This window comes from Malaclemys terrapin, chromosome 13, assembly GCF_027887155.1.
Source record: "Malaclemys terrapin pileata isolate rMalTer1 chromosome 13, rMalTer1.hap1, whole genome shotgun sequence".
NCBI lineage: Eukaryota > Metazoa > Chordata > Testudines > Emydidae > Malaclemys > Malaclemys terrapin.
Window position 1 is genome coordinate 23,858 of NC_071517.1, and position 20,988 is coordinate 44,845.

The following is a 20,988-nucleotide window of genomic DNA, read 5'->3' on the forward strand; positions in this document are numbered from 1 at the left end:
AACCTTACAAAGAAAAAGCTTGTTTTGATCAAACATAATTTGGATAAATCATTTCAGTTATACACGACACTGCTAATATGTGTTAGAAGCTGTAGTAATACAGAACCAAGAATGGGAAGTTCCTACCTTCACTTCCCAGCACAGACAGGTTGCCCAACACCTGCTTGCTTTCTCTTCAGAAACAGTTAACAGGTGCAGTTGCTAAAGTTATAAGGTACCAAACAGCACGTCTTATTCAAACCCACTTTATTATTAAGGTAAAAAGCATTATAGAGAAAACAAAAACAATAAAAGAACCTATATGAACGTTAATTAGCTCACCAAGGTTCACCCTAATGTAGATTGTGGAAGGAGCAATCCTTCAACAACCTCTGCCTCCCAACCCCATGGGTTTCTTTGTGGTTACCAGTTCATCACAGCTTCAGCTCAGAACAAGCACCCAGTCTCCTGGGGCCTCAGTAGGCCAACTCCTTCCAACCTCCCTAAGGACTGGAGCCCTCTGCCATGGGCCAGTTTATAACCAGCCTATTTGTTCAAAAACCCTTTAGTTGTCTGTTGGTTAATGGAGAATCCAGTTTGAACTAGTATATGGGTACCTCTCCATGATGTGGCTTCAAAGGACTAATAATAGAGGAACTAGATTAGCATCCTCCTCCCTATTAGAGGTACGTACAATGCCACAATAATACATGTACAATAGCATTTTAATACAATGTACTCCAAAGATATTAACCCTAACTCAATAAGGTTTAACTTAATTCTGTAAAGTTTATTTTAATTCCATATGGTTCACTCAGGATATTGTCAGTCTGTCACATGATCATTATAGAACAGTTTGTCAGCATCTTGTTTAATTGAAATTATCAATTTTCATACAGGAAACACATTTAGCAATAAATATCTTGGTTTTCTTGCGTTTCAATATCAATTGTCCTTTTCTTTTCTTAGGAACCGACATTGCTGCCGGTGAGGAGGTTGCCATCAAATTGGAATGTGTGAAAACCAAACATCCTCAGCTCCACATAGAGAGTAAAATCTACAAAATGATGCAGGGAGGAGGTAAACTTAAGTTTCTGTCTAATAAGAGTATTTTTGTCTGTGTTCATAGATATCAGATACATTAGTGTTCAGGTTCCCTTTTGGAAATGGGGAACACAGTTTTTCTGTGTTCGAGGATTTGCCCCGAAGACTACCATTTGCTAATCTAGTCAACACAACTCAGAAAAATGTTAAAATATAGCTCTTTTGCTCTGTTCAGTTTTTTAAAAGTTTATCAGTACTGATGTCTTATTGACCTTCAGTGGGATGCTGTCCAGGCACAGAGGATTATGCTAGCCAATCCCAACAGAGTTTTGGGGCCTAAACATATAGCTAACTTATTTTTATTATTAACTGCTTCAAATAAATAAAATCCGTTTCAAACGCTAAGCACAGATAAATGTTTTTATTATGATATGATCATGGTTCTGGAAATCAGAAAATTGAGTTCTAAAGCTTATTCTGACAAGCACACTCTGTCACTTTACCTCAGTCACTTACTTGTCACAGGCTGTCTAGCTGTATAATGGAGCTATTTACCTCCCTTATAGGGACTGTATGAATGTGTGAAATGTTGTCTAAGGCCCTGATCCAACAAAGCACCAATGCATGGGATCACATGCTAAGCACAATATGTGTGTCAGTTCTTTTTTGAAAGAGGAGGATGCTAGTTTAGATATCTCCTGCTATAAATTTTGTGTTAGTCCTTCTGCAGAATCTTAGGTTTATATTCTCAAAACACCTTTACATGGTGTAAAATATTATACATCACTAGCCCTCATTGGGAATATTTAAAATTTACAGAAGAATGTGTTTTTTAAATCTGTCTTAAGGGTCTTGAAGGTCCACGTTCATGATCTATAAAACTCAGATGAAAAGCACTGTGAATAAACTATTTTTCTCTGTTCTAGTGGGTATTCCCACAATTAAATGGTGTGGAGCTGAAGGAGACTATAATGTAATGGTGATGGAGTTGTTGGGACCAAGCCTTGAAGATCTATTCAATTTTTGTTCAAGGAAATTCAGTCTGAAGACAGTCCTGTTGCTTGCTGACCAAATGGTAGGAAATTGCTTAGAAGCTTTTGATGATATATACTTATCATAATAAGGTTTTCAAAGAGAGTTTACTGAGCTATATCCCTTGTCAGGAATTCAGAGGTGGGTGGGGTTTGCTATCTCTTTTAAAGGTTGTAACACTCAAAATTAGGTTTATTTTTGTAAATGCAAAACTTTAAATCAATAATTTTGATGAATGTTTAAATTAAAACAGTTTTTGTTGGAATTTAAATATTCTTCTGAATTGTTTACTACCTAGACGTTGTTACATTGTGCTAGTGCAAAACATCCAGAAAGTGAAGGGGAGTAGAAACAAATGTGAAATTTACTAAGGTGAGGGAACTTGAGAAAGATACGAAAACAATGTAGTGAAAAGTAAATGAAGTTTGTAAAATACATTTCTTTTAATAATCTGAGATTTTAAATGAAAAACAGCTAAGAAAATGTCTGTTTTTAAGACTGTTTCTAGTAACAGAAATTCATGCACGTCTCTTGAATTAATTTCTTCTCTGTATCTAGATTAGTCGGATTGAATATATACACTCTAAGAACTTCATCCACCGAGATGTAAAACCTGATAACTTCCTGATGGGTCTGGGAAAGAAAGGCAATCTGGTCTACATCATAGACTTTGGGTTAGCCAAGAAGTATCGGGATGCTCGAACTCACCAGCACATTCCATATCGTGAAAATAAAAACTTAACAGGAACTGCCCGTTATGCATCTATAAACACTCATCTTGGAATTGGTGAGCTGGAGGAAGATAACTTTCTGTCTAGCGAAATATGTATCTGTCATTTTGAGTCTTCAGTTAATGAAATACACAATCTGGATAAATCCTTTTAGCAAGCAGATATTCTTTTGTAGCTGATGCATTGAAAGAAAATGCCTATTACTATTAATTGGCTGAGTTTGCAAGGCTTACACTCAACTTGATGCTGTCTGTTTGTCATGCAATAACTTTTGAATGCTGCATCCAATACATTCCAGAATTTCAGCAAATATTTTAGGCAACAATGTGCAGAACCCTGTTGATTTTTTGGGGGAAATTAGAAAACTGAAGGGTGCAAATGTGGGGGGCGGAGAGGCACACAGATTTCTTGCCTCCTATTTAGATGAACCACAAATTCAGGCACCTCTGCAATTGTCTATAAATCAAATAACTGGTTGATAGGGGTATTATGTTGGAAGGCGTTAAATGATTCTATCTCATTTCTGGCCATCATTCCAATAGAATTGAAGATACTAAAACCCTGAATCCCAGTAAGAAAGAAAAGCAATAACAATAGTGGGGGCAGGTGGGAAGCAGGGGGTGCACGTAGCACCTTTGGCATAAAGGTGGGTTACAGAGATTTATTGGAAATAGAAGGGAATGGAAAGGTGGCACACAGGGAACTTGTGGTGGGAAATGGAGGAATGCAAGGGGTCCCCTGGTGTGTGCAATGAACTTGGCTTTCGGTGTGTAATTTCTTTAGGCTTATGTCTGCAGGTAGGAATAAAAGCAGGAAACTAATGGTTCCAAGGAATTAGCAAGTTTTTTCATAACTGCAAGAGGGATAACCGTTTCTAATTATTGGCAAGTTTAAGATGGACTTATTGACCTTCAGCCATATATTATGTATATGTAAGGCTTTCAGTGACAGTTTGTGGCATAAACATTTTTGTACCTTCACACCAGAACATCAAAGCTAACAACTCCACTTTTATACTCTTGTAGAGCAGTCTCGCAGAGATGACTTGGAGTCCTTGGGCTATGTACTGATGTATTTTAACCTGGGCTCCCTACCCTGGCAGGGACTGAAGGCAGCAACAAAAAGACAGAAATATGAACGCATCAGCGAAAAGAAAATGTCTACACCCATTGAGGTTTTGTGTAAAGGATATCCTTGTAAGTTATCCTTTTGATAGTATATTGACAAAGTGAGCTTTTTTTTTTTTTGATTTGTTGACATTGAATGGTAGGTTCTATCACTATTTACATTTTAAGATACATTCATTTAGTGATTACTTTGACATCTGTTCATAAATAGGCATACCAAACTCAATGATGGGCTAAATGTTCATGTACATGGATATCATACTTGCTTGTCAGGACTCCTCCCTGTCCCTTGACCAGCTCTCCTCACCATCAATTTTATATTTTATTTGAATGTGCATTCATTGGGACTTGGAGATTGAAAGCTGGCTCTTCAGGTCTCCTGACTCTGTACTTGTATCATATTTTTTGCTCTTGTAAAAATGCTGTGCTGTATGAAGACAGACAAAAATAATTATTTATAGGAGTTGACCAGTTCCAGGTTTTCATCCCTTTGAGTGGGCTGGATTGCAAAGTCAGATGCACCAATAGCACCTGCTGTACTTGGGAACATGGAGCATAGGAATTACCACACTGGACTGGATATATGGTCCATCTGATCCAGTATCCTGTCTCTGAGAGTGGCCAACACCAGATGCCTCAGAGGAAGATGCAAGAAACCTTACATTAGGCTAGTATTTTCCCCCACATTTGATCTGCCCTGTCACACTGTCCCTTCCCTCCCCAGAAAAATTAGTTATCTTCCTAATCTCTGGCAGTTAAAAATTGTTTTAAACCCAGACACATGAGGTTTAATCTCTTCCACAGTTTATTATCATTAACTAAAAATGTGAACATTTTTGTTAGCTGTATAAATGTCCAGTCTTTGAATCTTGCTAAGTTTTTGGCCTCAACAACTACCTGTGGTGACACTTCCACAGTTGGAATTGTGTGAAAAACATATTTTCATTTTTTGAATTTTGCCACCTTTCAATTTAATTGAATGTCCCTTTGTTCTTGTGTTACAAGAGACAACAGAAGATCCTGATCTGTCTTCTCTGAACCATTCATTTGAGTTGTCTGCATTTCATTTTAAGGAAACAAAGCTTACATTATGGTTGAAAATATAAAAAATGGGAAGCTTGCAGTCTAAAGTTCTCAAACAACGTTAACTCTGCCACTGTGTATATGTATAATTGTGTGTGTGTGTGTGTGTGTGTGTATATATATATGTATATATATATATATATATATATATATATATATATATATATATTTATATAAATATAAATAATTTATTGCATGGAGGGTATAGAATAGTAATATATATGTAACAAGAATATTCAGAGTTATAGCTTGTGTGTGTATATAAGGGCTTTCAAACGATTAAAACAAATTATCGTGATTAATCATGTGATTAAAAAAATTAATCGTGCTGTTAAACAACAATAGAATACCATTTATTTTAAATATTTTTGGATGTTTACTACATTTTCAAATATATATACTTTATATTTATATTTATTATTACAAATATTTGCATAGTAAAATATTTTTCAATTCACTTCATACAAGTACTGTAGTGCAATCTCTTTATCATGAAAGTTGAACTTACAAATGTAGAATTATATTTTATTTTTGAATGCAGGTTTTTGGTTTTTTTTTTTTTTTGGTACAGTGTAAAACTTTAGAGCTTACAAGTCCACTCAGTCCTACTTTTTGGTCAGCCAATCATTCAGAAAAACAAGTTTGGTTACAATTTTCAGGAGATAATGCTGCCTGTTTCTTGTTTACAATGTCACCTGAAAGTGAGAAAAGGCATTCGCATGGCACTGTATTAGCTGGCGTTGCAAGAGGTTTACGTGCCAGATGTGCTAAAGATTCATCTATCCCTTCAGGCTTCAACCACCATTCCAGAGGACATGCTTTCATGCAGATGATGGGTTCTGCTTGATAATGATCCAAAGCAGTGCGGACTGATGCATGTTCATTTTCATTATCTGAGTCAGATGCCAACAGCGGAAGGTTGATTTTCTTTTTTGATGGTTTGGGTTCTGTAGTTTCTGCATCAGAGTGTTGCTCTTTTAAGACTTCTGACAGCATGTTTCACACCTCGTTCCTCTCAGATTTTGGATGGCACTTCAGAACCTGAAACCTTGGGTTGAGTGCTGTACTTATTTTTAGAAATCTCACATCGGAACCTTCTTTGCATTTTGTCAAATCTGCTGTGAAAGTGTTCTTAAAACGAACATGTGCTGGGTCATCATCCAAGATTGCTAAACATGAAATATATGCAGAATGTGGGTAAAACAGAGCAGGAGACATACAATTCTCCCCCCCAAGGAGTACAGTCACAAATTTAATGGACGCATTATTTTTTTAACGAGCATCATCAGCATGGAAGCATATCCTCTGGAATGGTGGCCGAAGCATGAAGGGGCATATGAATGTTTAGCATATCTGGTATGTAAATACCTTGCAACGGCAGCTACAAAAGTGCCATGCGAACGCCTGTTCTCACTTTCAGGTGACATTGTAAACAAGAAGCAGGCAGCAATATCTCCTGTCAATGTAAACAAACTTGTTTGTCTTAGCGATTGGCAGAATAAGAGGTAGGACTGAGTGGACTTTTAAGCTCTAAAGTTTTACACTGTTTTGTTTTTGAGTGCAGTTATGTAACCAAAAAAAATCTGTATTTGTAAGTTATGCTTTCACAATAAATAGATTGCACTTCAGTACTTGTATGAGGTGAATTGAAAAATACTATTTCTTTTGTTTATCATTTTTACAGTACATATATTTGTAATCAAAAATAATATAAAGTGAGTACTGTGCACTTTGCATTCTGTGTTGTAATTGAAATCAATATTGAAAATGTAGAAAAAACATCCAAAAATATTTAATAAATTTCAATTGGTATTGTTTATAAGTGTCAATTAATCGCAGTTAACTCACGCAATTAACTCAATAAAATTGATCGCAATTAATCGCAGTCATATAATATAATTTTTTTTTTTTCCAGTGTGGCTTATTTAATGTTTTAAACATTCCCCATGTTTATTGCCTTTATGTAGATGCAGGCTATGCTACATTTTGCATTTTAAATACATAGGTGTGTCCAATAGCAAAAATGAATACTCTTCCATGAAATTTTACATAAATAGAGACTGCCCTTATCCTGAGAAAAGTACAATTTAAATGCATTTAGAAGCAGTGAACGGCACACACAAAATAAGACAGGTTTTTCCTGTCCACGGTCCTCATTGCTACTGTAGGAGTATAACCTGTTCTTTCCTCTCCCACCTTCAGCTGTTTGGGTGGGTACTCTTTCGTCAGGTCATGTTCTCTGCTGCTGGCAAGTGGGGTTTCTACCTACTTTGTGATTGGTGATGAAATATGGAATGTCACACGAATCCTTCCTTTGATGCCCACATCTTTATAGGTGGAGTCCATTCAATAGCTTATTCTCTACCATTTCCTTGTTCCACCTTATCTCCATGCCATTGAGACACAGTACTGTCTCCTCCAAGTCCCAGCATTATGGTTTTGATTTTCCTTTCATTCAGGGGATTCTGTAACATTTATATTCTTGAACCAAATCTTAATGTCTTTAGGCTTTAGAATTTCTGTAGACTTGGCAGTGTAAATATTACAGTTGCCCCAGGAAAAATTAATAGCTTAGCAACTAAAATGGTGCTGCATCTTTTTGATTGCTTGATGTGTCTGAAGGAATAGTTGGGAAGATAGTGTTGCATGTAGAAAAGGATGATAAAATTGTGCTATCCCAGAAAACTACATTAATTTTGGAACAATTATTTAAAAGTAAATATGAAGCTAGTAAACTAGATTTCTCTTGTTACAGCCGAGTTTGCTACATACCTGAATTTCTGCCGCTCTTTGCGTTTTGATGACAAACCAGACTATTCTTATCTAAGACAGTTATTCAGAAACCTGTTCCACCGACAAGGCTTCTCCTATGACTATGTATTTGACTGGAACATGCTCAAATTTGTAAGTAGATAATAACATTGCTGACTTAGTCAAAGAGGCCATTGGAAGAATCAAATTCTTCTATTTAGGATAGCTGCTATATATTTTAAGTTTGATTTCTTTACTAACAGTGTATATTTTGACTGCTACCCAAGACTCCCTGTGTTCAAACAACATTTCTGAGGGCCCAGCTTTCTTTTGGTGTTTTGAGTGCAGTCTGAAAGCTCGAAGAAGATTTTCTACAGAGCCTCTTCATTTCTTTAGTAAAGAAAGGGGGCATTGGCTTGAAGAAATATTGAGATGTTCAAATCAACTAGTATATTCCTTACACGAAGAATAAAATTTTAAGGGGAATTGGAACTTCCCATTATGAATTAATAGGTGGTAAGATGTTAATTTTCAAATGAGATCTCTATTGAAACTCTTTAGTAAATTTATTCCTTAACTTGTAGGTGAAAATGTGTTACATTTAATTCTTTACATCGAAAATCTAATTTTTGTCACTCTCTGGGATCATAGTATGGCTACACTGCAATGTAAGTCCAGGATTAGTGGGACGCAAGTTGGCTGACCCTGGGTTAGAGAACCCAGGGCTTGAGAGTCTACACTGATTGTTAACCCTATATTAAGATTTTTCTAACCTGAGCTTGAACCTGGGGCTCCGGGGTCAATACTGCAGCAGACAGACCTGAGTCAAACCAGCCATATCCCAGACTCCCTGGTGCCTTCCTGAAATCTAGCTGCTCTATCCCTTTGACGGTAGTGCACTGTGGGAAAAGTTGACCGTCCATCCTGCAAGTTTGAACATCCTGCCAACACGTCTTGCTGATCGGTCTTTTTGGTCTATGTGGTCCCAGCATCGTGGAGGAGGTGCCTTTTAAAGAACTTACTTTGCTTTTGTTTTCACTCCTGTGTCAGGAAATGGGCAGAGTTTCTGTGAGCTGCTGGTGGACATTGTGGCAGTGGTTTTTGGCCCACCAAAAGCAACTGAAAGAGATTATGATGGACCACGAGGAGGAGGGGGCAGAGGAGAGGGAGTACCCAAGCATGGCAGACTCTCACTGGCTAAGGCTGCTCATGACACTCCATATAGCTGCTGATGCCCCCTATGTAGGCTAGTGCTTTTGGTGCAGGACCACAAGAACAGACTGATGGGATCACATCATCATGCAGACCTTGGATGACCAGCAGTGGTTCCAGAACTTTTGCAAGAAGAAAGCTATGTGTCTGGAGCTTTGTGAAAGTTTGCCCCACCCACTAGTGTAAAGAAATGTATGAAGCCACCCTTACTGGTCCAGAAGCAGGTTGCTATAGCTATCTGGAAATTGGCTACCCCAGACTGCTTCATGTCTATTGCAAACCAGTTTGGTGTTGGAAAGTCAACTGTGAGTAAAGTGGTGGCAGAGGTTCCTGAGGCAATCAGGCACATGGTTTACCCAAGATGGCGAGCATAAAAGATATTCCTGAAGTAATTGCTAATTTTGAGAGAATGGGGTTTTCCAGATTGCTCTGGGACCATTGATGGGTCACATGTGCCCATGGTTTGTCCTCCTCAAGGAGCACAAGAGTATATATACCGCAAAGGGTACTACTACATTGTTCCCACCATTCTGAGAGATTTGTAGATGGAATCGTGGTCTAGGCTCAAGCCTGAATCTGAGACCAGGCTTACATTGCAGTGTAGACGTAACCAGTAATTACTAGAAATCACTGTACCAGAATAATGGATGTCTAATACCTAGAGTAGGAGGAACAGGACAATAATTGATCTCGAGGGAGAAATTTCCCACAAGTGGCCTTCCCCAAAGTAGGAAATCTTTTGATTGAATCCCTGTGCTTAGAATAATATTTATTGGCGTTTTTATTATGCTTTTGTACAGAAAGAGTTTTCAAAGTTGCCGCGCCTGTTGCTCTTGGGACACCTGATCAGTGTTGCATTCTGGAGAGGTGTAGGGAATGTTTGGGAAAATATAATTCTGCTATTGTAGTTCTGATTTTGGTGATCTCCATCCCAGTTTTCTTCAGAAATTTTGTTTCAACAAATAGCTTGATCTTGCTGCTGCCCATCCCAGTTTCATTACTATGAATCTCAGATCATTCAAAGAAAAATTTGCTGCATCTAGTTATCAGAAAATGCAAACTACCCAAGCTTATAAAACATCTACAAAAACAAATAATTTTTAAAACTTTATATTGCATTAGTTCCCATACTGTCCCTCCCAAACATAGAAGAAGATACACACCTTGCTTGGAAAGGCTTATAATCTGAAAAAACCCTACCAAGTATCATCAAGGGGGGAGGAAAGGGATAAAATGTATAAGCAAAATGATCAGGGGGTGACTGAATGCTTCTTGTTATATAATTGTTTAAGTGAAATTCTAATTATCCACCATTCAACCCCACATGTATTTCCCTGAGACCAATTCACAGGTTCAGTTGCAATGTTATGTCCCTCCACCTCTGCATTGCGTCCTTCAGCATGGATGAGCAGTTTAAAGTATAAGTTAAATAAGTGAAGGAAGTAAGTCAGTGATTTTGTCAGCTGCTTTTGTTATGCTTCCAGAAAGAGGTGTATCTTCAAGAGGGATTTAAATGAAAGAGAGGAAAGTGGCTTTTGTAGATCAGTTCAGGATTGGAATTGCATGCATAGAGGACAACATTAAAAGAAAGCTCGGTGATAGCTGAGAGGCATGGACGAAGTGGGTGTCAAAGTTGTCATTATTCAAACAAGAACAAAAAAGTGCTAAATAGAAGCCTATGGTAATGCCAGCAAAAGTTGATGCAGTACATAAGTGAAGGGAATCCTTCTACATATTCAGAGGGGGCCAGGGATGTGATCAGATCAACTGGTAAGGAGAGTTTAGCAGTTGCATTTTATATGGATTGAATGAGATGTACAGAAATTTGTGCAAGTTACATAACTTAGTTTGCCAGTTCAGATTATTCTTTGTTCAGTGCCCTACTCCTGGATTTTTTGGAAGTTGGCAGTAGCTGGAACCAGCTTCTAATCAGATGCTGACCTAATGGTGATCCTTGTTTTTCACTTCAAAACTAGATTACTGCAATGTCCTCTGCCAGTAGCTTCCCTAAGAGTTTCAAGCGGACTCAGCTTGTGGAGAATGAAATGGTTCAGCTCTTGAGAGGGTGATTTTCTAAGAGTATATTATACCAGTGTTTCATACTTCTGAGTGCAGCTTCAAGTGCTGATTGATGTAAGTCTTGAGTGACATGGAACCCTAAAGATTGCTTTTCCACTATGTCCTGTCACAATGGCTAAGGCCTTGTCTTTGCTACTGGGATAAGTCAACCAAAGTTATGCTACTTCAGCTAAGTGAATAACGTAGCTGGATTCGATGTAGCTTTGGTTGACTTACCCTGGTGTCTTCACTGCGCTGTGTCGATGGGAGACACTCTACAGTTGACTTCCCTTACTCTTCTCAGAGAGCTGGACTACCGGAGTCAACCAGAGAGCACTCCGCCGTTGATTTAGCGGGGCTTCACTAGACCCGCTAAGTTGACCCGTGCTTCATCGATTGCATCAGCGTCGATCTCCCCGTAGTGAAGACAAGCCCTAATATCAGCAGGGTTGTTTCTGGTGTGTTTTTCAGACCCAGGAAAAGTGTGTTCTCAGTCAAGCCCTTCACCAATGAATTCCACTCCTCTTGTGGTCTGCGAGTGTGATCAGCTTTAGGGTACAAAGTAAGATCAAGTACAACCAGATCTTTATTTGGTATTTTCCCATCAAAGCAGGTTCTGGGGTTTGTGAGGTCACCTTCTGAATTTTTGGAAGAAGGCAATTACTGTTATTGTAACTATTGTGAGGTACCCAGATGCCATGACAATGGACATGTGTTAGATAGGATTTCTGACACCCCAGTCCTCCTCATAACTATAATATCTGGATGTTATAATGAAATACAAATTAAATTCAATACCATAGTTTTTATGAGAACTTACAGGAACAAACTGTCAGGTTCCATTTCACATGCCATGTGTTAAATGCAACAGAGTCCTGTGGCACCTTTAAGACTAACAGATGTATTGGAGCATAAGCTTTCGTGGGTGAATGCCCACTTCGTTGGATGCATCCACCCACGAAAGCTTATGCTCCAATACATCCGTTAGTCTTAAAGGTGCCACGGGACTCAGTCTGGATCTGTAAAAAGCAACAAACACGGCTACCCCTCTGATACATGTTAAATGTTATTTTAGTAATTAGTATTTATATGAAATGGAGTACTAAGCTCAATACTCACCCTAATTGTTAACTAGTTTCATGACTTACAGGGTGCAAGCAGAGCCGCTGAAGATGCTGAACGTGAAAGGAGAGAACGAGAGGAAAGATTGAGACATACACGAAATCCTGCAGTACGTGGTTTACCCTCCACTGCCTCTGGGAGGCTGAGGGGAACGCAAGACGTAGCTCCTCCTCCTCCCCTTACTCCAACTTCACATACTGGTAAGTAATCAAATTCCTGGAGCAGACTCATCTTGCAGACTATGCTATTCTTCAGCTACTTCCTGGTTACTGAACTATACCATTTTGCCCTCCTTCAAAATCAACTTGAGTAAATAACCAGGATTAGGGAAATATTTTATAAATATACTCTCTGTAAATGCTGTTCTTTCCATAAATTACTGGACAGGTTTTCCTTTCTGCTGCGCATAATAATTGCCTTGCTACATGCTAGTCTGATTTAGATTGTTGCCTTAAATACCTGCTGTGGTTTGGGAACAATTACACACTTTACTCACTCTAGAAGGATCACCTTTTCCAAGTGAACTTGTTCTCAGGACATTCCATTTATAAAGTCATTACATTTTTATGTGTTTTGCTGAGTCCCCACTTCAAACTAATAAATGTAAAAAAAAAATTGTATGTAAAGAGATTTTCCCTAGTGGTGATTTTATTTTAATTGTATACCAAAATGATTTTCTACTTATGTAAGGAATAACATACGGTTCCATAGGACTGATCTATTATTTTTTCCTTTAAGGCTTTGTTAAAGATTTAATCGCCTAGTGTACTGAAGTTGGGCTTAGATCTTCTTTTATTGCACCTCAGCATAGTTATGAGAAAATAGATTTCCAGCACAGTGGCAAACTGAAATGACTTCAGATACACTTTGAGCTTGCTGCTACATAACAGATCAGTAGTTCCGTACTGACTTCCACTTATTCAGATAATAAAATCAATTTCTTTTTCATGGCATTACCTCCATAGAACCTCACCGCAGAAATCATGTGTTAAGACATGCTGCTACTGAACATATTAGAGCAGTAGTTGAAGGGAAACACAGAGCTCCCTCAAGGCCCATCCTCCTGCTGGAACCAACCTCTCCCTTTTTACTTCATATTACACAAACAAATCTCAATATCAGTTTTAGGCTGAAAAGTTCACTTTTTCAAATTTTTGATATTTTAATTCACATTTGGTCTTACCCAAAATTAGGAATTGCCAAATCAGACATGTGGTCCATCTAGTTTAGCATTCTGTTTCAGACTGTAGTCAGGTTTCAGAGTGGTAGCCGTGTTAGTCTGTATCAGCAAAAACAATGAGGAGTCCTTGTGGCACCTTAGAAAGTAGAGACTAACACATTTATTTTGTTAAAGTGCCACAAGGACTCTTTGTTGTTTAGACTGTAGTCAGTACTAGATGCTTCACAGGAAGGGGTGAGAAAGCCCTCAGTAGACAGATGTGGGATAATCTGCCCCTCTTCGTGCCTTCCCCCCCCCCCCCCCCCCCCCGAAAGTTTTATCCTATTCCCTAATGAACATAAGAATGGCCCTACTGGGTCAGACCAAAGGTGCATCTAGCCCCCAGTATCCTGTCTTCCAATAGTGGCCAATGCCAGGTGCCCCAGAGGGAATGAACAGAACAGGTAATCATCAAGTGATCCATCCCCTGTCACTCATTCCCAGCTTCTGGCAAACAGAGGCTAGGGACACCATCCCTGCCCATCCTGGCTAATAGCCATTGATGGACCTATCCTCCATGAATTTATCTAGTTCTTTTTTTTAACCCTGTTATGGTCTTGGCCTTCACAACATCCTCTGGCAAGAAGTTCCACAGGTTGACTGTGCGTTGTGTACTTCCTTTTATTTGTTTTAAACCTGCTGCCTGTTAATTTCATTTGGTGATCCCTAGCTCTTGTGTTATGAGAAGTAGTAAACAACACTTTCTTATCTACTTTCTCTACACCAGTTATGATTTTATAGACCTCAATCATATCTCCCCTTAGCCGTCTTTCATAAACTGAAAAGTCTGTCTTAATCTCTCCTCATATAAAAGCCATTCCATACCCCTAATAATTTTTGTTACCCTTTTCTGAACCTTTTTCAATTCCAATATATCTTTTTTGAGATGAGGCAACCACATCTGCACATATTATTCAAGATGTGAGCGTACCATGGATTTCTATAGAGGCAACATGATATTTTCTGTCCTATTATCAATCCCTTTCTTAATTATTCCCAGCATTCTGTTTGCCTTTTGAGTGCCGCTGCACATTGAGTGGATGTTTTCAGAGAACTATCCACATTGACTCCAAGATCTCTTTCTTGAGTGGTAACAGCTAATTTAGACACCATCATTTTATAGGTATAATTGGGATTATTCTTTCCAATGTGCATTACTTTGCATTTATCAACATTAAATTTCATCTGCCATTTTGTTGCCCAGTCACCCCGTTTTGAGAGATCCTTTTGTAGCTCTTTGCAGTCTGCCTGGGTCTTAACTCTCTTTAGTAATTTTGTATCCTCTGCAAATTTTAGCACCTCACTGTTTACCCCTTTTTCCAGATCATTTATGAATATGTTGAATAGGACTGGTCCCAGAACAGACCCCTGGGGGACACCACTATTTACCTCTCTCCATTCTGAAAACTGACCATTTATACCTACCCTTTGTTTCCTATCTTTTAACCAGTTACCAATCCATGAGAAATTGGGTTAAACTCTGAAGCACAAGTTTTATAATCCTTCCATACTCTTTAATATTATAACTCTGGATATTCTTTGTATCCATATAAATGTTTGCTCTTTCTGAAGTGTGCTAAAGTAGTAGCCTCATCAACATCCTGTGGCAGTTTCCACAGTCAAATTATGCATTAAACAAAAGAGCATTTCCTTATATCATTGTATGTCCCCTGTTCTTGTGTTATGAGATGGGGAAAACAGAAGCTTCTAATCTACATTCTCTAGACCATTATTTTATATACTTCTATCATGTCCCATTTTATTATCGGTTTCTCCCTCATACCTCCCTATGGTAGTGGCTAAAACCAGGGAATGTCTTAAATGCATTTATCTCAACCAGTTCTGATAACAAATATAATGAATGCCTCCAGTCTAGGATGGGGAACGCATTTAGGATCTCTGTCTGTGGTCTTCGGAAGCCTAACGAGCAGCAGCTCCACATAAATTTGCTAGAGCTGAGGGCCATCAGGTTGGCTTACAAATCTTTTCACCACAGATCAGAAACATAATTGTGTTGCCTCTGTCAGAAAGTAATCAGTCAAAGTGGATGGTTCATTAAAATAATATCTGCTCTGCACTTGACACTTTAAAAAAAAAAAAAAAAGTTGCTTACATCAAATGGAAGGGGACACATCATCCATTACAAGTGAGCATTCAGATCTTTGGTGGCTCATGTGAAGATCTGTTTGAGACCAAGCAGGGATCCCATGTGTATTAGACACCTTTTTTACACTGACAAGAAAGAGGTCCTCTTACACCTTTCATCCACATTTCCATTCATCCTTGAAATATTTATGGAGATTTGGCAGAAGAGACCCAGCATGATCTTAGTCTCACCAACCTGGACACAGCAGACTTGGTTATATCCAAGTTCCTGCATCTGTCCAAAGATTGATCTTCCCTTCCCTCTTATCCCTGCTTCCTCCAATACAAGATTTCTTGTCACAGGAGAACAGCATCTGGTGCAACTGACTGCTGGTCCCTCAGCTAACAGCATAGCTCATAAAGCGACATTTGACGAAGTGGGTATTCACCCACGAAAGCTTACGATCTAATACATCTGTTAGTCTATAAGGTGCTACAGGACTCTTTGCGCTTTTTACAGATCCATACTAACATGGCTACCCCTCTGATATTTGACAGCATAGCTCATGAGTTTCTAGGGCTTGATGTTTTATACTTGATCTGAGATTGAGACAGTCCTGTTTGTCTTCTACAAAATAAAACAGGTTTAAAGGGTTTGTTGAAGGGTAGGAATAAATAATCAATTTTCCTAGTGGAAAGAGGTGAATAGCGGGGTCCCCCAGCGATCTGTATCTGTTCAACATACTAATGAATGATCTGCAAAAGGGGACGAACAGAAGTGGCAATGTTTCTGGACAATACAGAATTAATTCAAGATAGTCAAGTCCAAAGCAGACTCTGAGGAGTTACACAGGGATCTCACAAAGCTGGGTGGCTGGGCAACAAGATGGCAGATCAAATTCAATGTTAAGTGCAAAGTAATAATTTTGTAATAATGGAGATATCCTATCTCCTAGAACTGGAAGGGACCTTGAAAGGTCATCGAGTCCAGCCCCCTGCCTTCACTAGCAGGACCAAGTACTGATTTTGCCTCAGATCCCTAAGTGGCCCCCTCAAGGATTGAACTCACAACCCTGGGTTTAGCAGGCCAATGCTCAAACCACTGAGCTATCCCTCCCCCCATAATGAACATTGGAAAAAATAATCCCAGCTATATATACATAGTGATGGATTCTGAATTAGCTATTGCCACCCAAGAAAGAGATCGTGGCCTCACTGTGGACAGCTCTCTGAAAATGTCCATTCAATACACAGCAGCAGTCAAAAAGGCTAAAAGTCTGTTAGGAGCTATTAGGAAAGGTATAGAAAATAAGACAGAAAATATCATAATTATAGAATCATAATGCTCCTACATATGGTGCGCCTACACCTTGAATACTGTGTCCAGTTCTGGTCACCCCATCTCCAAAAAACTGGAAAAGGTTCAAAGAAAAGCAACAAAGGTGATCAAGGATATGGAAACTTCCATACGAGGAACTAAAAAGATTAGGGCTGTTCAGCTTAGAAAAAAGGGGAGGGGGGGAATCTGATAGGTCTATAAAATCATAAATAGTGTGGAAAAAGTGAATAAAGGAGTGTTATTTACCCTTTCCTACATAAACCAGAGGTCACCCAATGAAAATAATAGGTAGCAGGTTTAACACAAACAAGAGGAAGTACTTCTTCACATGAAGCACAATTAACCTGTGGAACTCATTGTCATGGAATGTTGTGATCCCCAAAAGTATAAGTGTTTAAAAAAAAAAAATGACTAAGTTCATGTAGGATAGATCCATAAATAGCTATTACCCATGATGGTCAGGGACACAACACCATGGTCAGGGTGACCCTAAACCTCTGAATATCAGAAGCCAGAAGGGGTAGATAGGGATGGATCACTTCATAATTGCCCTGGAGACAGGGTGCTGGGCAGGATGAGCCATGGTCTGAACCAGTATGGCAGCTCTTTTGTTCTTAAATCTTGAGCTGTCTTCTGTCCAGTTTAAATGAGTGTATACTTTTTTTTTTCTTCCCCCTCTCTCCCCGTTGTGCTCAAATCCAACGCCTGGTTATTACATATAACTTAACTGCTGTTTCTGCCTACTGTCACTGCAAAAGGGATTTAGGTGTTTGTCCATTCCCTGGTGAAACAGTTTTTTTTGTTTGTTTGTTTGTTTTTTAAACGGTCTTAAAAACTAGCACCTCTTGAAATCCTGTTTAAAACTGTATTACAAGAAAGTTAAATGATAAGGCTAATACAGTCTTTCTCACAGCTAACGCCTCTCCTCGGCCAGTGTCTGGAATGGAGCGAGAACGGAAAGTGAGTATGAGATTGCATCGTGGTGCCCCTGTCAATATCTCTTCGTCTGATTTAACAGGCCGCCAAGATACTTCTCGCATGTCAACTTCACAGGTACAGAATAAACACCTTTTTATGGGAAAGGGAGGGGTTTAATTTGAGAGTACTTATTTTGATCAGGCTGTTGTACCTTCCTATGTCAGTTTACCAGTTTATCAATGGGATTTCATACTGAAGAATATTCACTTTCTTATTTTATAAAGGAGTTTAGAATATTTAGGTATGTAGTTCCTACCTTTTCACTTTGTTGGAGGCACCATTCATAAGGCCTTTGTCTTACGATATCAGTTCAATATATAACAAAGTATCATATTGATCTCTGAAGAACTGAACAAGGACAATATTTTTGTTTAATCTCCATCTTTCTATTTCTTTGTGTATGCCCAGTGGCAAGCCTTTTAATGCCAGGGCTGTATTAAAGAGCCATATGAGAAGATGTTCAGTATACAGTAGGAGCCCAAAGGGTCGTGTGTGCTATTTGGTGGAACATATGCTATATATTTGTTTCACTAAAGCAGTCAGAACCATTTCCTATATTTGCATTAGACATGATTACAGGTAGTATAATATTCAGGGTCTTAAAGGATCTTAAAATTATCTTAGTAATTTTAACTGCAGAATTCAAAAGTCTTGTGCAATCTAGAAAACATGGCTTGTGCATTTTAGTTTTGTTTGTTTTATTTTTTTTACTGCTGAGAGGATCTAATATTGTAGAAATATAGCAGTTGCTGTAATTCTGAGGTGGAAATATGATGATGCGGTATACTTAGTCAAGATAATTAAGTCTTGAACAACATTTTTTCTTCCATGTAATCTTTTACTTTTCTATTCCACTTCTGCTTTGTTCCTTCTTTCACTATATCTTTCTTCAAAAAGAAGAACAGGAGTACTTGTGGCACCTTAGAGACTAACAAATTTATTAGAGCATAAGCTTTCGTGGACTACAGCCCACTTCTTCGGATGCATATGCATCCGAAGAAGTGGGCTGTAGTCCACGAAAGCTTATGCTCTAATAAATTTGTTAGTCTCTAAGGTGCCACAAGTACTCCTGTTCTTCTTTTTGCAGATACAGACTAACACGGCTGCTACTCTGAAATATATCTTTCTTGTTTTGATAGCATGTTTAAGCTAGCTAGCTAACCTAGCTATCAGGTACCTTTCATTTATAACTTTCGGATTTTTCTCTTAATTCCCAGTACTCGTAGTTCCCATTTAAAAGTGTAAAAGTAAAATTTTCTTAAGTTTACTAGTCTTTTGGACATTTTGTAAACATTGGCTTATTTCTTCCCATCTGTGGATTTCTAGAAGAAACAAAACTGCTAATTGACTATTTAATACTTATTTGACAATCACATCATCACTGTCTTTAGTTAGAGTGACATAATTCTGTCAGAATTTAATTTGTATGCCTTCTGCAAAGTTCGCTGACTCTCTGCATTAATGGACTTTTTAACAAGGTTCGGAATTAACAGTAGCTTTTTAATTAGTGAAATTAATACGCTTTTTAAAATGTATAATGCCATTGTTTTTCCTACACATACAGTTAAAATTGTGCCTAAACTGCTTTAGTGACTGATTAAGTGCAACCTGTGTAGCATGGTGGTAGGCTATAGTGTAAATGATCATACTGTGGTGGTGCTCACTATGGAATTGCCTTTAAATCAATACAGCATTCTTAGTGTATAGAGAAGATGAGAAATTCTAGACCCAACAAAACCTGTATCTTAAATTTTAGTGTACACATGGCTTGTCTTAGGGTTCTCTAGAATACAGATTTATCTCCAGACATAGTTAGATTGTAGAGACTTCAGCGGTGTATTTGCTTTGAAATATCAGTTATTGACAGTGTCCTTCTATTGTTTAGGTAGTTTAGTTAATATTAGGGCTATCAATTAATCACGATTAACTCAAAACAAATTAACTCGATTAAAATAATTAATAGTGATTAATCGCACTGTTAAACAGTAATAGAATACCAATTTAAATTTCTTATAACTATCTTTGGATGATTTATACATTTTCAAATATATTGATTTCAGTTACAACACAGAATACAAAGTGTACAGTGCTCACTTTATATTATTTTTTATTACAGATATTTGCACAGTAAGAAAGATCAACAAAAGAAATATTTGCAGTTCACCTCGTATAATGGGGTGGGCAAACTTTTTGGCCCAAGAGCCTCATCTGGGATTAGAAATTGTATGGCGGACCATGAACGCTCACAAAATTGGGGTTGGGGTTCGTGAGGGGGTGAGGGCTCCAGGGTGGGGCCAGAAATGAGGAGTTCAGGATGCAGGAGGGAGCTCTGGACTGGGGCAGCGGGGGGTGGGGGTGAGGGCTCTGGGCTCTGGGGTGGGGCTGGGGATGAGGAGTTTGGGGTGTAGGAGGGTGCTCTGGGCTCGGATCGAGGGGTTTGGAGGGGGATCAGGGCTGGGGCAGGGGGTTGGGGTGCGTGAATTGGTGCAGGCTCCAGCTGGGGATGCAGGCTCTGGGATGAGGCTGGGGATAAGGGGTTTGGGGGGCAGGAAGGTGCTCTGGGCGATCAGGGCTGGGGCAGAGGGTTGGGGTGTGGGCTTAGGAGTGGGGCTGGGGATGAAGAGCAGGGCCGCCCAGAGGATTCAGGGGGCCTGGGACAAAGCGGGGGAGCTGCGGCGCTTGTACTCACCCAGCGACGGTCCGGGTCTTCAGTGGCATTTCAGCGGCGGGGGGCCCTTCAGTCGCTCCGCGTCTTCGGCAGCACTGAAGGGCCCCCCGCCGCCGAAATGCCCCTGAAGACCCGGACCTCCACCGGGCCGGGACCTGGGGCAAATTGCCCCACTCTCCCCCTCCCCCCCCCCCCGGGTGGCTGTGATGAAGGGTTTGGGGTGCAGGCTGCACCAGGGCTGCGGTGGGGAGAGAAGACTCCCTCCAGCCCTCTCTCCCCATAGGAGCTTGGGGCCCGGTGAGAGGCGCCTCTCCCTAGCTGCGGCAGCTCTGATGGCGCTGAGCTGGGCTGGGGGAGGGGTTCCTCAGCTCCAGTGGGGTGGGGATGGGCTGGGGGAGGGGGTCCTCTCCCCCGCAGCTCGGGCGGGGTGGGGCTTGACTGGGCTGGGGGAGAGGCTCCTCTCCCCACCTGCACGGCCCTTGAGAGCCTGCTGCACAGCTGTGCAGCTTATAGGGAACTTAGAATGTCACCTGAAAGTGAGAACATGCATTCACATGTCA

General features: G+C 39.6%; 1 protein-coding gene across 3 annotated transcripts in view; it reads left to right on the forward strand.

Annotated features, from left to right (window-relative positions):
* Positions 1-20,988, forward strand: part of CSNK1D (casein kinase 1 delta) — a 48,434-nt gene that overhangs the window by 15,326 nt on the left and 12,120 nt on the right. For 2 of the 3 annotated variants that reach the window (XM_054048431.1, XM_054048430.1), the window contains exons 2-8: positions 949-1,059; positions 1,950-2,098; positions 2,614-2,842; positions 3,812-3,982; positions 7,752-7,900; positions 12,168-12,339; positions 17,696-17,835. In XM_054048431.1, the coding sequence (XP_053904406.1) occupies positions 949-1,059; positions 1,950-2,098; positions 2,614-2,842; positions 3,812-3,982; positions 7,752-7,900; positions 12,168-12,339; positions 17,696-17,835 (1,121 nt within the window). The remainder of the gene's footprint in view (positions 1-948; positions 1,060-1,949; positions 2,099-2,613; positions 2,843-3,811; positions 3,983-7,751; positions 7,901-12,167; positions 12,340-17,695; positions 17,836-20,988) is intronic. The other variant, XM_054048432.1, reaches the window with a different exon arrangement.